At 37.0% G+C, this 16352-nt stretch overlaps 1 protein-coding gene across 2 annotated transcripts in view; it reads right to left on the minus strand.

Moving 5' to 3' along the window:
- The window catches only part of VPS41 (VPS41 subunit of HOPS complex), a 114247-nt gene that overhangs the window by 33589 nt on the left and 64306 nt on the right, over positions 1-16352 (minus strand). For both annotated transcript variants that reach the window (XM_048297075.1, XM_048297068.1), the window contains exons 9-13: positions 12755-12901; positions 11493-11559; positions 4999-5096; positions 2477-2606; positions 661-776 (exon numbers count right to left, since the gene is read on the minus strand). In XM_048297075.1, the coding sequence (XP_048153032.1) occupies positions 661-776; positions 2477-2606; positions 4999-5096; positions 11493-11559; positions 12755-12901 (558 nt within the window). The remainder of the gene's footprint in view (positions 1-660; positions 777-2476; positions 2607-4998; positions 5097-11492; positions 11560-12754; positions 12902-16352) is intronic.

Here is a 16352-nt window from a genome sequence, read left to right on the forward strand (position 1 = left end):
GCACACAACAACACATAAATAAGAATTTGCAAGTTAACTTTATGCATCGTAACCAATGTTCTAAGTCAATAAACGTAGGACATTAGCATTCAGACCACTGTGTGCATGTTGATATGGTATGTAAGAATTTATTATTATTATTTTAGGCTTTTAGATATACATACTTAAACACACCAACATTTATGCAACCAAATGTTTTGTTTTTTTCCAAGAGAGCTGTATACCCTTGTCTTTTAATATTGGATCAGCTTTATTGTGAGCAACACTACTTTCAGCATGCGCAGCTACAGTTCGAGCCCATAGTATTTTACTTTTCGAAGCACAGCTCATTAATTAACTCTTCTACTGTTCTAAAGCCAAAACCCAGCTTTTATAATTTTCAGTGTCACCTAATACATATCATAACTGATGATGAGAGCAGTATTTTCAACATCTAATTCAGCTACCTCACTTGGGTGAAATTCTGATTAGTTGTTTCAGTAGTAAGACTAACACTGTAAGAGATGGAGGGATGTATAGTTAACTCCCACCCTTTACAAGCATTTAGTCAATGACTGTAGAAACAGAAACTGTCCAATCCAAATGACCTAGCAAAATCCATCATCCTACTCCAATTTCCAAACAAGGAAAGTCTGAAGGAAAGAATGATGTAAAAATTACTTCGTATTTCTTCTTTTCAAGAAGCCAGTCAATGTGGTCATCTTGGTCCCGCTCTTTAGCCACAACCACATCTCTTGGGCTGATGATATAAAAAAGTGATTCACCTTCCGAATACTCTGCAAATGCATACACAGTTTTACTATTATTATATTTTCTTTAAGTAAAGTTCTGCTTTTTAGTACACCCTCGAGGGGAATTTAAAAAGAGGAAATGCAAGGAAGACAGCAAGGCTACTCCTGCAGGACACACTTGTTTGGAAGCTGTATTCTCCAATAAATTAAAACTGGTTTAAATGGCAAAGTATCTTTCAAAAAATCACTACAGCTTATTGCAAATTCTGATTCATCCACTATGTGTAAACTTTATGATGGTTTAGAACCCATTATTATACTTTTAGAGGACTATTACACTACACAGCCTGCAATAAACTTATCCTTCCCATCAAGGTCAAGGCCATCAAAAGCATAAATGATAGATGCCATAACCCCTGGGGATACAGCACATCATTACAGCAATGCATTTGCAATGCTGCAAGTTAAGGCTGTATGTATAATGTATTTTCTTATACCATAAGCCTTTATTTTTGAGTAAACTCAAAGAAAAAGTACTAAAAGGTAAAATCAAATGCAGAAGATGACTGTTCTGAATAGTTACCATTTGGACAGAACCATGAAGAAACACCAATACTTTGTAAGTACAGAAGAGAAAACCACTCACTGTCCAGATCAGTTTCTATAAACGCATACAAATACACTCCTGAAGTGATAAGCAATTCACAAAATAATGCTTGTCTTAAAGCCATACAAAACATTTAGACTAGTCAGGTAAATTAGAATATTCATAAAGCGTAAAAATACAGCTGTGGACATAAATGTTCTGCTTTGGAAGATGTATAATGAAACCCCAATTCTATTGATAGCAGCACAGGTGTTTTTGAGGTCAGGAGGAGATACACTATATTTCTAGTGGCTTAAGGGCATATATGTACACAGAGAGGTTTGCCAAGCCTATGATTTGAAGCATGCTGCCAGAGGAGATGCTTAAAATTCAGATTCATGGATTTTAAAAGCCAGAGGAAATGCTTCTGTATAACACAGGCTACATAATTTTCACCAAGGAATTCTGCATCAGCTTTGCCACGCATTTTTCTGAACTGCAACATATAGATCAGAAAACTAAAAGATGGCGTATGTTGTGCCGGGGGTTAATGTCCCTTCCTGTTACATAATTAAACCTATCTTCTAGGTGTAACTTGCCAAAATCCAGTTCCTATTCACTCAATTTTATCAGTTTTGATGTCTGTTATATAACTGGCAGCTTTGTCAGTACAGGGAAGCTAAATATCAGTGTGCCCCTTTTAAGCTGACCCAGGTGCATCTTACTGTTGAAATGACACTTATTCAACCTTTCCCTCTAAAGCAGCTTTTCCAAACATTGTGCCACTCATTTCGTTATTCCTGAAGCCCTTTGTGTAAAAAGCTCCTGTGGATCACATGTTGAATAAATCTCCATCAAAGATATTGCCTTCCACAATAATGGACATTACGTGAGATATATACTTCTGCCTTCTCCAGTATGTCTGACCTAAGAGATGGCATTAAAAATCATGATGTTTAAATACACAAATTTGTTTTCTTTCATGTGACCAGTTCTTGTTGATTTCCACGCTACACTTTGGTGTCATAAGCAGTTACAGCTATTCAAGGAGATGACAAAAAAAGGACATAAAAATGAAAAAGGAGGCTAAGTACTCCCAAATTAAGTATTTTTTAAGCAAGGTATGAAAACAAAACAAAACAATATTGAGAATACCTACCTAGATGATAATCACGACATTCGTTTTCCTGAAATCCTCGTACTGTTAGTGCATCAGAAGAGATTTCTTCACAGGACTCAGGTAGGGGTTGTATAATATCGAGTCTAGGCCTTGCACAACACTCCACTTCCTAAGAAAACAACATCTTAGTTGCTTCCTACATTATTTACCTTAGCAATACCAACTGGTGGTCATCTACAAACAAGGCTGAAATTCAACAGCTGCAAACATTCACAAAGATCCAGTACTTTGCACTGGGTACTCAGCTGCAAATCATACAAGTTGCAAAGCTGTGCTCCACAGAGTAATTGCATCTGGAACGCAAATGAAAGTTACTCCAAGTAATCCAAGTTACTCTTGGATTGCTTCTGTTGAAGAGATCAGTGTGGAGAAGGAGGTACAGACAAGACATAGGTCTAATCCTATCCCTGAGTTTTCTCACTACTTTTCTGCTCTTGGTCACAGAAGTTTTCAGGGCTATCACAGATGATTATCAGTTGCTTCATTCAACAAGCAACAGAACAATTTAGAACCCATACCCAGTTGGGCTCATGCCCTGAAGGACAGAGCTCTGAGTCAATGATATTCTGGTATCAAGATGAATTTGTTTTTGTTTTTTTTAAACTAGCGTTTGATTTTAAGCAGACAGCAGCAGCAGGGAAAAATTAATCTGAGAATAATACAAAACCTTTGCTGTTCTGAGGAACTTAGAGTAAATGAACTTTCAAGTGCAATGTGGGTAGTTATGGTAAGATGACATCATGGATTTTCACCTTCTGTCCAAAGGAAACTGCTGTCTTCAACTAGCTGCATTTTTAATTAAGTCAAGGACCAAGACAATCCTATATTTTCTACTTCAGGCTGTGAATTATAGCAAAATACCGAATGAAAGAGCAAGGACATACAGAAAGTGAATTTAAACAGCTCTAACCTACCCATTTGGAAGTAGCACCACTTGGGTCTTTTCTCAATTTAACTGTTCCATGAAAAAAAAAACCCAGAACAAAAAAAACTTTCAAAGCAAGTTCAACTGAGATCCAATTTGTAATAAGTAGGAAGCTGTCATTTGCAAGCTGTGAAATCAAGTGTAGGAAGACCAGTGTTCCTTGTAACCAAAGGACATTTCTAGCGAGCAACAATTCTGCTGCAAGCTCAGGCAGTTTGGGCTCCACACTATCAAGACAAGTGAGCCAAGACACTAAGGAGTTCCCATCACAACAGGACAAAGATGCATCATTAGAGACAATCATACTTCTGTTCCTTCTACAGCTACTTCTCAGAGAACTGAGAAGTTAGTGAAGTACAAAATTTGGAGTTTGTTTAAAAAGCTAATTAAAAGCAAATACATGAAAAAAACTTTTTCCTATGTTCAATTACCATTATATCACCTGAAATTCCCTTTTCATCTTTCTTTCCTAAAGCAATTAAAATGACTTTAACCTTTAGCAGTCACTACCTCCTTTATACTAGCTCCTTTTTCATTAACAGTGGCTTCCCAATTTCCTTGCTCCCTTGCATTTCAATCCATCTTTTCCTCCCCCTTCTTATCCCATATGCCTGCTTTCCTTTTTTTATCACCAACTCTCCCACACTAGAGGACTACTGCACTGACTCTTTTGGGAAACACTGCTGTGACATTATTTTTGTCCTTAATATAAATAAATAAATAATAATCTGACATCCTGATGTAGAACTAGAAGCTAACCCCATTGATTTCAGAAGGTTCGAGCATTTGTTTGAACCTACAGCATTTCATTGCCTAGCAACTTGTGCACCCAGTTTCTTAAGGTTACTATGGTGATGGTTGTCTAACGAAGACATGCTTATCAAAGAGATGATCAAGAGCATCTGCCATTCTCACACCACAGCTTCAAGGATTTCCTCCACTGCCTTGCCTTTTATTTGGCAATATGAAATCAATGTTGGAGACAGACACAGCACTTATCCGCACACAGTGAAAACGACTGACATGAATTCTAATTTCTACCTATCCACGCATGGATCTGGGTGTACACAACTACAGATCTTAGAAGGGAGACAATGATGCCACTCGCTCACAATCATTCATTTTGCCCCGCAGTAACTCTTATTGCTTGACTTGATCAACTTCACTACTCTCATTTCCTTTGAGATGCAGTGTCAGCAAGCTCCTCTTATGGCTAAACAAGATTCTTCATTTCTTCTGGTGCAGAAACATCAGGAAGAAAGAGAGAAAAGGAGATAAAAAGGGGCAGGGGAGAAGAAAGGAAGGAAAAAGAAGCAAGAAGGGCTAGCTAGAGACCTTCTCTGTGTTCTGCAAGAAAAAAAGGAACCCAAACATGATTTCTGAAATGTAAGCACATTAGTCTTCAACATCACCTCCACTAACCTTGTTTTATAGATCAGAGACGTTTCAAGAACTGTTCACTACCGGCAGACTACAAATTTTTTCTCAGATAATCAGATAATTTGCATGACTAGTTTAAGGCCCAACTCACAGGGCAAATTAATGTTGTGAAGAAACTCTGAGATAAAAAATCTACCGTTTTTTCGGAGATCTCCTTTACGTATGAAAGTATAACAAGCTGGTCACAGATAGGTGCAAGTCCACTGATGTAGAATTCAGTGTCAAATTGGAAAACTGAAATACAGGAAAGAAAAACAGACTTAAAAAAATGAATGTGTCTGAACTACTATTAAGAAAAACTCACTGATTTTCAGTGACAATCAACAGCATACAGCAGCACTTCCGAGAGTTGAAGACTCAATACATATAACAAACCCACAGATTTCCCAGTTGGATCAGATGAAAATCTACATTTAACAGATTCAATTACATTAAAGCTTGCAAAAAGAAATGTTTGTGCTCCAGGATATGCTAGAGATTAAATATTTTAAATGAAGGCTCAGTCTGATTTTCAGTAATCACATTGGAAAAGGAAGCAAAACCAAAATCAAACTCAATAAAACAGGCAATAACTAGTACAACTTCATTGGTTTGCATATTCCCAGCAAGTTCATGTGGCCATAAGAGAATCGCACCTGCTACATCTATTGGTATGATATATGAAAACACAAAGATCATTATTTATTGATCATCACTTTAAACATCACAGAATAATTTATAGATATACTCATTACAAAGAAAACACAGTTCATAGTATCTTTTCTTGTTCATAAAACTGAAAACATAATTTTCTAAAATTGGTCTTGAAATCGAGATAGCTATATGAGGATTATTCAAGAAAGAGAAGAAAAAACAGAGTGCTGAACTGTATTTACAAAATGACTTACTAAATGAGACCTCTACCACAGAAACAGCTATTTATTTTTCTTTGGCTGGATTTACAAGGCACCCCTTTTTTGAGAGCTCCTCTCTCATGGGGCCCAAACCAGGAATTATCAAAGTATTTACATTAGAAAGCCTTGTAACTATAAGCTTTTAAAAAAACATCAGATACTTCATTATTTTCTTCCATAGTTTTAGGAGAATCTAAGCATTAGTAGGAAATAACATGTTTCCTTCCTTACTGTTTAGCGTATTACATTACTAATATATATCTATCTATCTACTGGAAGTTACTAATTATTTTAGCAAGGCAAACAGAAAATACAGCATAAAGACATTAAAAATAAAGCTAATTTTCTTTAACTAAGATAATAAGAAGGAACGGGAGAAATAACTGTCCTCTCACAAAGGGAGAAAAAATACAATGAAACAGAGTACATGTCTGACATCTGTCTCTCAACGAATAAGCAAGTACTGCTTTTCTTTTAATGACTGCTAACACTTTGGCATCACTGAGGGACCACACTACAACACAAGGGTAGAGCATTCAATCCATTCACAGAGAATAGGCTCACATTTGTAACCACGTATGTAATTATCTTGTTCTAGCCTACAACACCGATGAGATTACTTTGACTGTGTCACACGTTGCTCTCAGTGATGATTTAAAAAAAACCAGTTCAAAACCAACTACGTATCTTATTCTCAGTTTACAATTTAGTATTTGGCATTTTAAAATAATATGGAAGGCAAGAGGAAAAACATGGAAAAGAAAAAACAAAGTGAAATCCATAATACTATCAAAGAAACTTCAAATTCAGCTTTATAGGAGGGCCAAGAGAAGGCTCTCAAAGGCATGTAAAATACTGTGGTTTGTATTTGAAGCAGAAAACAGCATGGTGAATTATCATTAATCCCTTATAATGATTATAGAGACAGCTTTAAAATCCACGTGTGTTTCTTTGTCTTATACTAGAACTTCAGTCCCTTTGCCAGTGAACATGCTTGCAATGCCCAATGTAATGGTGTATTTAAGACCAAGCAGAAGTATTGATCTGTGAATCAAAAATAAACAAACAAAAATCACCACTTCAAGTTTTATTTTTGAATAGAGTTTAGTTTCCTTGGTTTCACTTTCAGCTTTCTCTCAGCTCATCCTTCTCAAGAGGCGTTGTTGAAACACAATGCTCTAGCTCTGCTGCTACAGCCCTGAACAAAGAAAAACTGGCGTAGACAGTGCTTCTTGACCTGATAAAAACCTTTGATGCTGTAATCAAAAAAGTCTTACCAAAAAAAGAAGATGGAAGTTATAGCTGCACAGAACAATAATAGGTTAATTTGACTTACTCTCTGGACACTGTGTTGTGATCAAGGAGGAAAAAAAATCCAAAATAAAGGCAGTGCAGATATGCTGTTAATTTGAAAAGGATCCAAAATAATTAAAACAAATGTAGTATTGAAGTAAACGGAAATGACTGAGGTATGGCCACGTGTCATACATGTTTATGCCTGTCATAAGAGAAGATAGAAGATATGCTGACAGTGGACCTACTCCATGTTCAGCATCTATGTACAGCTGTCAAACAAATTACCAGGAAGCAAAATGAAGAAACCTGTAAACCTCTTTTGCTGCTCATTAAATGAAATGTATGAAATACACCAAACTACAGAAATGAAACAACATATGCTACATTATTTACCTAAACTGTATAAAACCACGTTCTCTGGGATTTAAAGATCCACACATATGCGACACACTGAAACTAAAAGGAGTCTATTTTGTTTAGTCAAACCTCTAAAAGCAGCCCCTGCTTTACCACAGCAGATTTTAGAGAGTAATATTTTGGTTACAGTCAGAAGGTTTTACCTTTGATTTCAATGGGCACAATGTTTCAACTAAAAGCATTGGTGGTGGAGATACCATCTTGAGAACACTTAAGGGTAAGCTGCACTGTGGCCTATAACAATGAATACAAATTTTGCAGATGTTTTTAGTGTGCTAGGTAATTTATCCAAACCAAAACAATACAAAATGGCATGCTTTGATTAGCTATTATCTTATGCATGGAGTTGCACTTGATACAAAAATATAACTTTTTTTTCTTTTCTGACAGCATGTGAATTCAGTTCCAACTAGAGGACAAGAAAAGGTCCCATATAAGTATCATTTAAGCATCAAAGCTGATTTTCTGAAAAACTCTTTTTTTCCATTGAACCGAGAAAATTTTGTTAACCAACAGGGAAAATACTCAGTCTTGAAGGACTTTGGGGCTTAGAAATTCTGAGGTTTGATAACAAAGAAGTCAAAATCTTGAAGAATTTTGACTCATTTTATGAAGAAATTTATAAAGGATAGGTTTGGTTTGTGGCAAAACAGATGAACAAAAGTCTAAGTAGAATCAATTATATAACTAGGTTTGGGTTTTTTCTTAACCTTTTTTTGGCTTCTCAGAGTATAGCAGACTTGGTTCAATGAAGTGTTTGCATAAATCACCTTATGAAGTACATTTCCTGATCATCACACTCATCAATTAAGCTTTACAGTCTGTGTATATAAAGAGACATATGTTGGTACATTTCCCATTAATCTCAGTTTACAAACAAGAAGATAAATATTCCGATGTTTTCAGATTGAAATGTGCAATCTCGATGCATGATTCTCACTTGCCATGCAGGTGTGAAGCTATTCCCTCATAAAACATACAGGTGTGTTGTTACAAACATAGCCTTAAAACATGTAATTTTAAAACCAGAAATCTGCTCTGTGGGAAATTTGGTAGAATGCAAAGGGAGACAAGTATTCAAGAGACATTGCTGCTTGGCTGGTACCTGGAATTAACCTGAGATTCCTCAGATAAAATCTGGGCAAAAATAAATTGAATAGAAATTCTCTAATCAACTTGAAGTCTTTTACATATTTCTGGTGTTAATCTCTATTTTCTGCTATCATTATGAGGCAGATATAAAGTACTTCTCCATAAAAGTACGTAAAATCCTGACAAGGGCAAGGAAGACTAAACGACTTATTTTCCTTTCAAAAGGCATTATATTAACTGAAAAGTCTAATTAGTTATTTAGCAACCAGCCTTCTCATGGGTTCCAGTTGAGGAAGGGTTCCCTGTTCAGACCAGAAGCTGTGCAGCACTACAGCTTTTGTACATGCTTCAGAAGTGAGCACAGAGGTCAAGCACTCTTTAAAAAGGATCACAATGGCATTTAGTCCACGTTAAGCCTGTAATTCAATACCAATACTTTCTAATCAATACACTACTTCACAGCAGTAGCTGACAGAGCAAAACTGATAGGATCTGCTCAGCTAACATATGTTTAAACCTAAATAGAAACACTCACTGGAGTTTATCTTTGACACTGAATGAAGACTCACAGAGGCAATGAACTGTAGCAGAAACAACAGCAAGGTTACTGAAGAAAAGCACCACTAATATACTGAAAGATGTAAATAAAATCAGCAATGTCACATGGATCTCAGTGCAGGAGACCTGTATAATTAATCTATTTTCTCTTACAGGTAATCACAGCATTATCTTCTTTAAGATAAAACAGCTAGAACAGTTCTGTGGTGTAACTCTCGCACATTTTGGGGTGTCTGGTTTAGCATCACAGTAGGTACTGTAATTATTTTCCACCTTGGAGTAAGTATAGCTAGTTCTTAAGACAGAAACAGAAGATGAGGAGGTACGTTGTTAAACAGGATCCTATGCACCTAACTTGCAAAGCAGGAAATACTGTTTCCTTATTCACTGGACTGCAAAGTACTGAAGAAACATTTATTATCTACTAATGCCGTCACAGTTATCTATGACACCACCATGGAATTTAGGGGCCCTCAGAATGGCTCTAAACCAGCATAAACCTGAAACTGTTGACACATGAGAAAACACTGTTTTATCACAGACTCTATATGTATTACCATGATGACCAGAGAAGCAACTATGAAGCTTCCTGCTCCACTTCTGATTTTCTTTCCAGGTAAAAAATTGTAAAAGCAGGAAGAAAAAAATCAAAATCCCCATACCTCTAAGCATGACAAAAGTAACTCTGTGTTAAGTAAGTCTGTTGACAAGATCTTATGACTCAAAATATCTGAAGGATACTCAGTTATCCTTGCATTGAAGGATGATATTCTTGCCTTGTATAAATTCTTTATGCAAGTATATCAACTTAAGCATCCACTTTGGGTATTAGTGGTCTTGCAAAAAAACTATACTGGTTGCAGGTCTGATATAAAATCAGACCTTCCAGCTATGCCTTTGAAAAGTAAAGTTGAAATAAAATTGAAATAGATGTTATGGCATGACACACTGCTGTCAAGAAGACCTTCTATGTGACTATATGAAAGACAATTTTAATTTATACTGACATTTGAACAAACAATGTCTCTCTCTTTTCCCTCCCAATCCTCCCAAGTTCTAATGAGTACTGTGGACAGCATTTGGCAGTGCAATTTCAGTGCTTTGACCTGAAACCAGAAAATAAAATCTCAAGCACATCATTAACAGGCTAAGTGAGATAAAATACCGGTCCTCTAGAATACAGAGAAAACTACAGGCCAGAAATTTTACGACGAAAAAGTTAAATCCACAAAAATCTTTATCCTTCATGTCTGCACCTAAATAGCCCGATGACAGCTTTTTATTTTTTTTTAATCAAGTTCCAATAAACAGTCACGTAAGACTAGCACCATCCATATAAACATATTATAGCTGAAGTAGAAGTTGCCCCTGTTCACTTGCCAGTATGTGACCAAACCCATTTAATTATTTTCAGGCACCCCACCAATCTCTCAGTATCCAGAGTCCCTGCAGAGTTTAAGTCTCCTAGCTGATTTTCAGAAGCTATTTTAGAACAGTCCTTTCCTGAAATCAGAAACCAGAGCATATATACACCTATGCCATGCACCATTCCAAACGGACATGATACAGGATGTTGCTTGAACACTCTATCTACAGTCTCATGTTATTACAGTCAAGGGAGCACCAAAGCTTACAAACTGTTGCCCACTCTGGTCTGCAGAGTCAGAGGGCCTGCTTATCGTCCCAGCACTACCAGCTCCTAGATACTTCCTTTCCTCAGCACATGCTTCTGGGACAGTTGTGACTTTTTGTTTACATCCCCACTTCCCTTCCAAATTTTCTTTGAATTCCACTTTACTTAATACACACATTTTGTCATGAGCTTTTCCAATAATTAGCAATAATAAAAATTTATTCACATCACATGAGATAGAAAAATAAGAAAGCAAATGAAAATATAAAATTCAGAAGCCAAGAAAGGAAACAAAAATAAATAAAATCAATTTCCTAGCACTATACCAGAGATTTTAAGGGGAAAAAAAAGGGAAAAATGTTATAAGTAGTGTAGTCAAACAACATATAATCAAATAAAGTAGTATCTATTTTCTCTTTACTACTACACTGTAGTAGTAAATCATTTAACCAAGATGAAAACCCAAGTTCTCTAAAGGAATCTGTATGTAGGGAAAGTTAAGGCATCCATTGTTCACACAAGTATCTCTGATTTTAGATGATCCCAGAACTTAAGGCTCTCTATACAAAAACCCTCACACCTATGCAAGAGGGCATTATGACAACCTCAGCAATTAAAAATGAGGAGACACTTATGTTACAACTGCATGTTGTCTCCGAAGTGTAACAGATTTGTTATGGCTAGAATGTAAAACCAGTCATTCAAAGCTTTTTGAAAAGGAGTGCATTCACAAAACCATACCTATTTCCACATAGCGGTTTGGAAGGTCACGCATTTCACTGGCATGCCGTTCTTTTACTGAGCAAATCTGAAACAGAGATTTGTATCGTTACAATGAAGAAACTGGAATTCCTAAAACGATACTTCGCATCAGTAAGAAAAGGGATTTCTGGGAATTCTCGGACATGGATTCCTTTATTTTGAAAAACACAAGTTGTGAAACAGTATTGACGCATCACTAAAGAAAAGCACACAGGAAAGTTGTGGCTGTAGTTCACAGCCTTATAAATATGCTGGAAGAGGACCACGTAAGAGAAATGTGAAAATACCTGCCCACTATGGTTTCTTCATAGAAGCATTTATATATGAACTTGGTCTTGGTGTATTCTCACACTTTGCATCTCATTACCTTTCAAGGTACCGGATTCTTATTCAGTAAGTTTGCTATTTGGTACTCCCAGTTATAGGAGAGGAGTATATACATATAAATAAATGCAAATAACCAACTGTTGTGAAGTACATGCAAATAGAAGGGGGAAGACAGATGCCAAACTTAGGACAAACCTCCTCATTTATAAAACTCTAAGCCTAATGCTCCAAAAGCTTTTTACACGTCACCTACCTCACTTTATCCTCCCTTTCCATCTATTCCTATCAGGCACTTTTAATTTCCCACTGTGCAGTGATGCAGCAGTCTGTTATTTGAAAACAGCTAACAGGCTTGTAACAAACACATGTCAGGTGCTGGTCTGAGCAAATTATAATCAGTCTGCACCACACAAGTTTGAAATGCGAGTTTCCTGCTGAAAGATAAGAAAACCCTAAGCAGTCTGTCCTCCTACCCACCCATTTTTTTTCCCCCATGGTTGACCAAAATCATGCAGCTGTTTTAGCAGCTGCAACCTCCTCAGCCCCCAAAGCAATCCCCTCCAACAATATCTCATGGTAAGTTGTTCTTCCTTAATGTTAATCAAAAGAAATGAATTCAACAACACACTAAAAGCTTTCAGAAGACGAAATCCCTCCAAGGCACACAGGAGTGAAATGTCCCTGAGGATTACATTCACTGCATGCTCTCACACAGAGACCTATGTGACCGCTGGGTGCCTATCACTCCTCCTCCTCATGAGGGTCAGTCCAATGACATTTCTACAGCAGCAAGAGTTCTGAACACTAGTCAAACCAAATTCTATTTTTTTTGATTGTCTTTACTTTTCAGAAACAATCCTCTGTTTGTCTGTGATAACAGCAAGCATTTATTACAAAGACAGGTATAACTGCACCTTTACTGAATTTCCCCAGCCAATAATCAGCGTTAAATTATCCTTCCAGCAAAGGCTGCAGGGATACATATCTGGGCGAAGGCTTATGTCATCTCGAGGCACATTGGTAATTCTTTGCTTGGAGATCATGTCAAGTATCTTCACGCCCTGAAAGTTTAAAAACAAGAGAACTTTATTCAGTATGACAAACTCCTGCTCACCATTTTGTACGCTAAGGCGGTCAGAGCAGTTTATGGCATAAATTTCAGAGCAGAGCTGAGTGTGCCAACAGAAAAAAACTGTTGATACAAAAACCCACCTAATCTAGGAGGTGACAAAAGGAGTAAAGGGATCAGAGTAATTTAGATATTTTAAATTCACATGCCAAATAAAAAGACGTAATAAGTAAATGAGTGACAGACTAGCAATTCTAGTCATGAACCAGTTTGGCTTATTAGGCTGGTGCTACTCCTGGAGAAATAAAAAGAATCCCAGCTTTTTCACAACAGCCCCAGTAGAGACACAGAAATTTCCACCTTGGAAAAAGAAAAGCAACAGCTCATTAAGATAAATAAATTCAATCTCAAGATATGCATTTCTACTTATATTAAAACAGAAAAGCAAGCATATTTAAACAATGCTTGCTTTTGTATGCTGTGATTTTTTTACTCCCTTCTCAGGAAATCTCCTAAACTAACAGAACAAAAAGTTAAAAACCAGGAAGATTAAAGTCATTTGAGAGACGGAGGAAAAAAAGAACCAATAATTAGATCTTTTTCACGTCATTTAGACAAGGTAAGCTATAACCTTTCCAATAGCAGAATGGAAATTAATTTCATGTTAAGTAATGACTTGTTCTTGGTAATTTAAAACAAAAGTCTCTAAAATAAAACATTTTAGTAGGGACTTCTTTTCTGCTCACAGAGCTTAGAGGGTGAGTCTTCAAATCACAGAAAAGGGGATGGAGAAGACCTTGAAAGGTCAGAATCCATGATGCCATGCCATGTCAGGATTTTGTTGGGGTTCCTCCCCCCCGGCGTGGAGTCCGGGGGGAGGGGACCCTGGAGTAGAGGCACGGCCTACGGGGTCTCCCTGCTCCCTCGTCACATGTACCCTAATCCTGTTCCCCATTGGTTATTTTGTGTTCCCCTGTCCAGGAAGGACCCTGGTTGCCCCATGACTGCTCAGTTCTTCGGCAGTCCCACAGCCATGTGGCTGGAGAATAAAGATCTCTGAAACTTCTATCAAGAATCGGTCCCTATTTCTTTCCACGGGCCTCGCTGTCTGATGCATGTTGCAGAAATCCCCACTGCAACAGGATTTTCCTAGTGGCAAAACTGATTTAGAAGATTCCCCTGCCTATTTCTGTTTCCTATACTGTGAGTTTCTATGTTCCCAGCTGTACAAATACACGGACACAACTGTTTAAAAGTCATGGGTGGGGCACAGTCTAAGCCAGGTTTTGCCTTTTTTTTTTTTAAATCACAAGGAACAGTAAGAGGTATGAGGGTGGGTGAAAGGGTTTTTTTTCAGTGATTTTTGTCACTGAAGAACTGTGAGCATGGAACACACTTCTACTGGCATCTCATCAGCTAGCAGACATCAAGGTTTCAAAAACAAAAAACCAAACAACAACTCACACATAGCATCTGCAACATACAGAGCCCAGATCTCTAGGTAACATAAACAAGGTTCTTATGCTTTGTGTTTTCTAAGCTCTTCTGACAAAATTTTTAATCTTGCTTGAATTGCATTTTAATAAAGTTGCTTTTTATAAATCTTACTACTTTGTCTTCAAAGATGATTTTCAGTGACCCGTATCACACCTTCTGTTTTTCTACATGGCAGCAAATCTTATATGGGATAGACCAGCTCATGTTTAAAGTGGCTTTCAAACCAAGGATCCTCTTTGGCTGTAAGTGTTGAGAGACAGTTGTTTAATATAGTAAGTTTTACATAAGAGTAAGATATTTAGAGTTATATCATGTGATATAGTATGCTCTTTGCTTAGGTTTACTTGCTTAGCGTGAGTAGCTGAATTTTTTTGAAGTCTTAGGCTGTAAACTGTGAACTTACACCTAGATATGATTTTGGCTGGCAATTAATTATTAATTTTTCTTCTTAGTAGCTGGTACAGTGCTGAGTTATGGATTTACTGTAAGAATAGTGTTGATGACTCACTGATGTTTTAGTTGTTGCTATGTAATTTGCTCTGCCCATGAGCAGGTGCACAAGTAGTGAGCAAGGAGTCAAAAGGGGCACCTGTCAGCTCTTTGGAGCTGCCCACAGTAAAAGGACTCCAGTCCTTGCAGTTAGAGTCTGGGGTGGTGTGTATGTGACTCCTTGAATGGCGTGAGAATGCTTGGGCAGTGGCTTCTCCTCTAACAGGTATGGCATTTGCGCTATGAACTGAAGGACTTCCACAGTCAACTTCCTATCATGAAGGAGCTAAAACCTGTCCAAATGGGAGTCCAGCAGCCAAATGCCTCTAAGGATTTGGTCCTCAGATGTCTCAGTTTGTAAAACTTGTGCTATTAGCCATGCAGGAAGAAGAGAGCATAGCAGCAAATATGGGTTACCTATGCATCTGGAAAGCAGAATTAGACCTTGACTAAATATAAAAACTAGGTAACCAAGCACACACAGTAAGAAGCAAGGCTATAAAGACTTTCTCTGATTTTGAAAAAAAGAAGTGTAACACAAAACCTTGCTAGAGAACGGAGTTTAAAAAGTTAAAGGGGAAGGGAAAGGGCAATAACCAAATATATTAATCTTTCGGAGGAGGTAATTTCATTTTTCTTTGAAAGATAGGCCCTGACCATGGCTTTTTGTCTCTGACAGATGGCTCTCAATGTTTTATTAGTATTCTGTGTTCTGATTGGCACATCATCTCTAGGGATAGCTCTCATCCTATCCATCCCCCGCATATACCTAGAATATGTATTTAATTGTATGGCTCTGAAAAGAACAAAACCTTCAAAAAACCTAATGTTATATCAATCAAGCCCTCCATGAAGTTTCCATTCTAAGAGAGTTATTAAAGGGAAGCAAATAAACAAAGGTCCACCTCTAACAATTTCACATCAAACTGGTTTTGAAAGATAGAAAAGAACAATGGCTTTAAAATATTTTAATAAATGCTTCCCTTTAGGATGGAAAAACAATAGAAGAAAAAAAAAGCTAGTGTTTCAGAAGTAGAAGTACTTTCACCGTATTTTAAAAAATACTTTGGAATTTAGACATGATACACACTTAAAAACATATCCCTCACTGCTAAAAACATAGAGCCGTCAATTAGATATACAGTGATAGGTGAAATGCAACACTCAGAATGAACGCAATGGTTTCCTATAAAATTACACTTAGCACAAAAGGGGCCTATTTTCTCCAAAGTCTAACTTTTTCTAGTGGCCTAACAAAATGAGAAATTATTACTATATTTTTTTATAATCTGCAACATTGAAAGTGCATGTAATAATGTCATTTCAGTACAAATTACAAAATCCAGACAGTTTACTTTTTTTCAGGGGGTGGCAGGGAGTGGAGATACTTTATTATTTATATAAAGAAGAATTACATTGGCATTCCTTCCTTGGTTTGCTTCAATAAATTGCACTAA

This window comes from Corvus hawaiiensis, chromosome 1 (assembly GCF_020740725.1).
Source record: "Corvus hawaiiensis isolate bCorHaw1 chromosome 1, bCorHaw1.pri.cur, whole genome shotgun sequence".
NCBI classification, from domain to species: domain Eukaryota; kingdom Metazoa; phylum Chordata; class Aves; order Passeriformes; family Corvidae; genus Corvus; species Corvus hawaiiensis.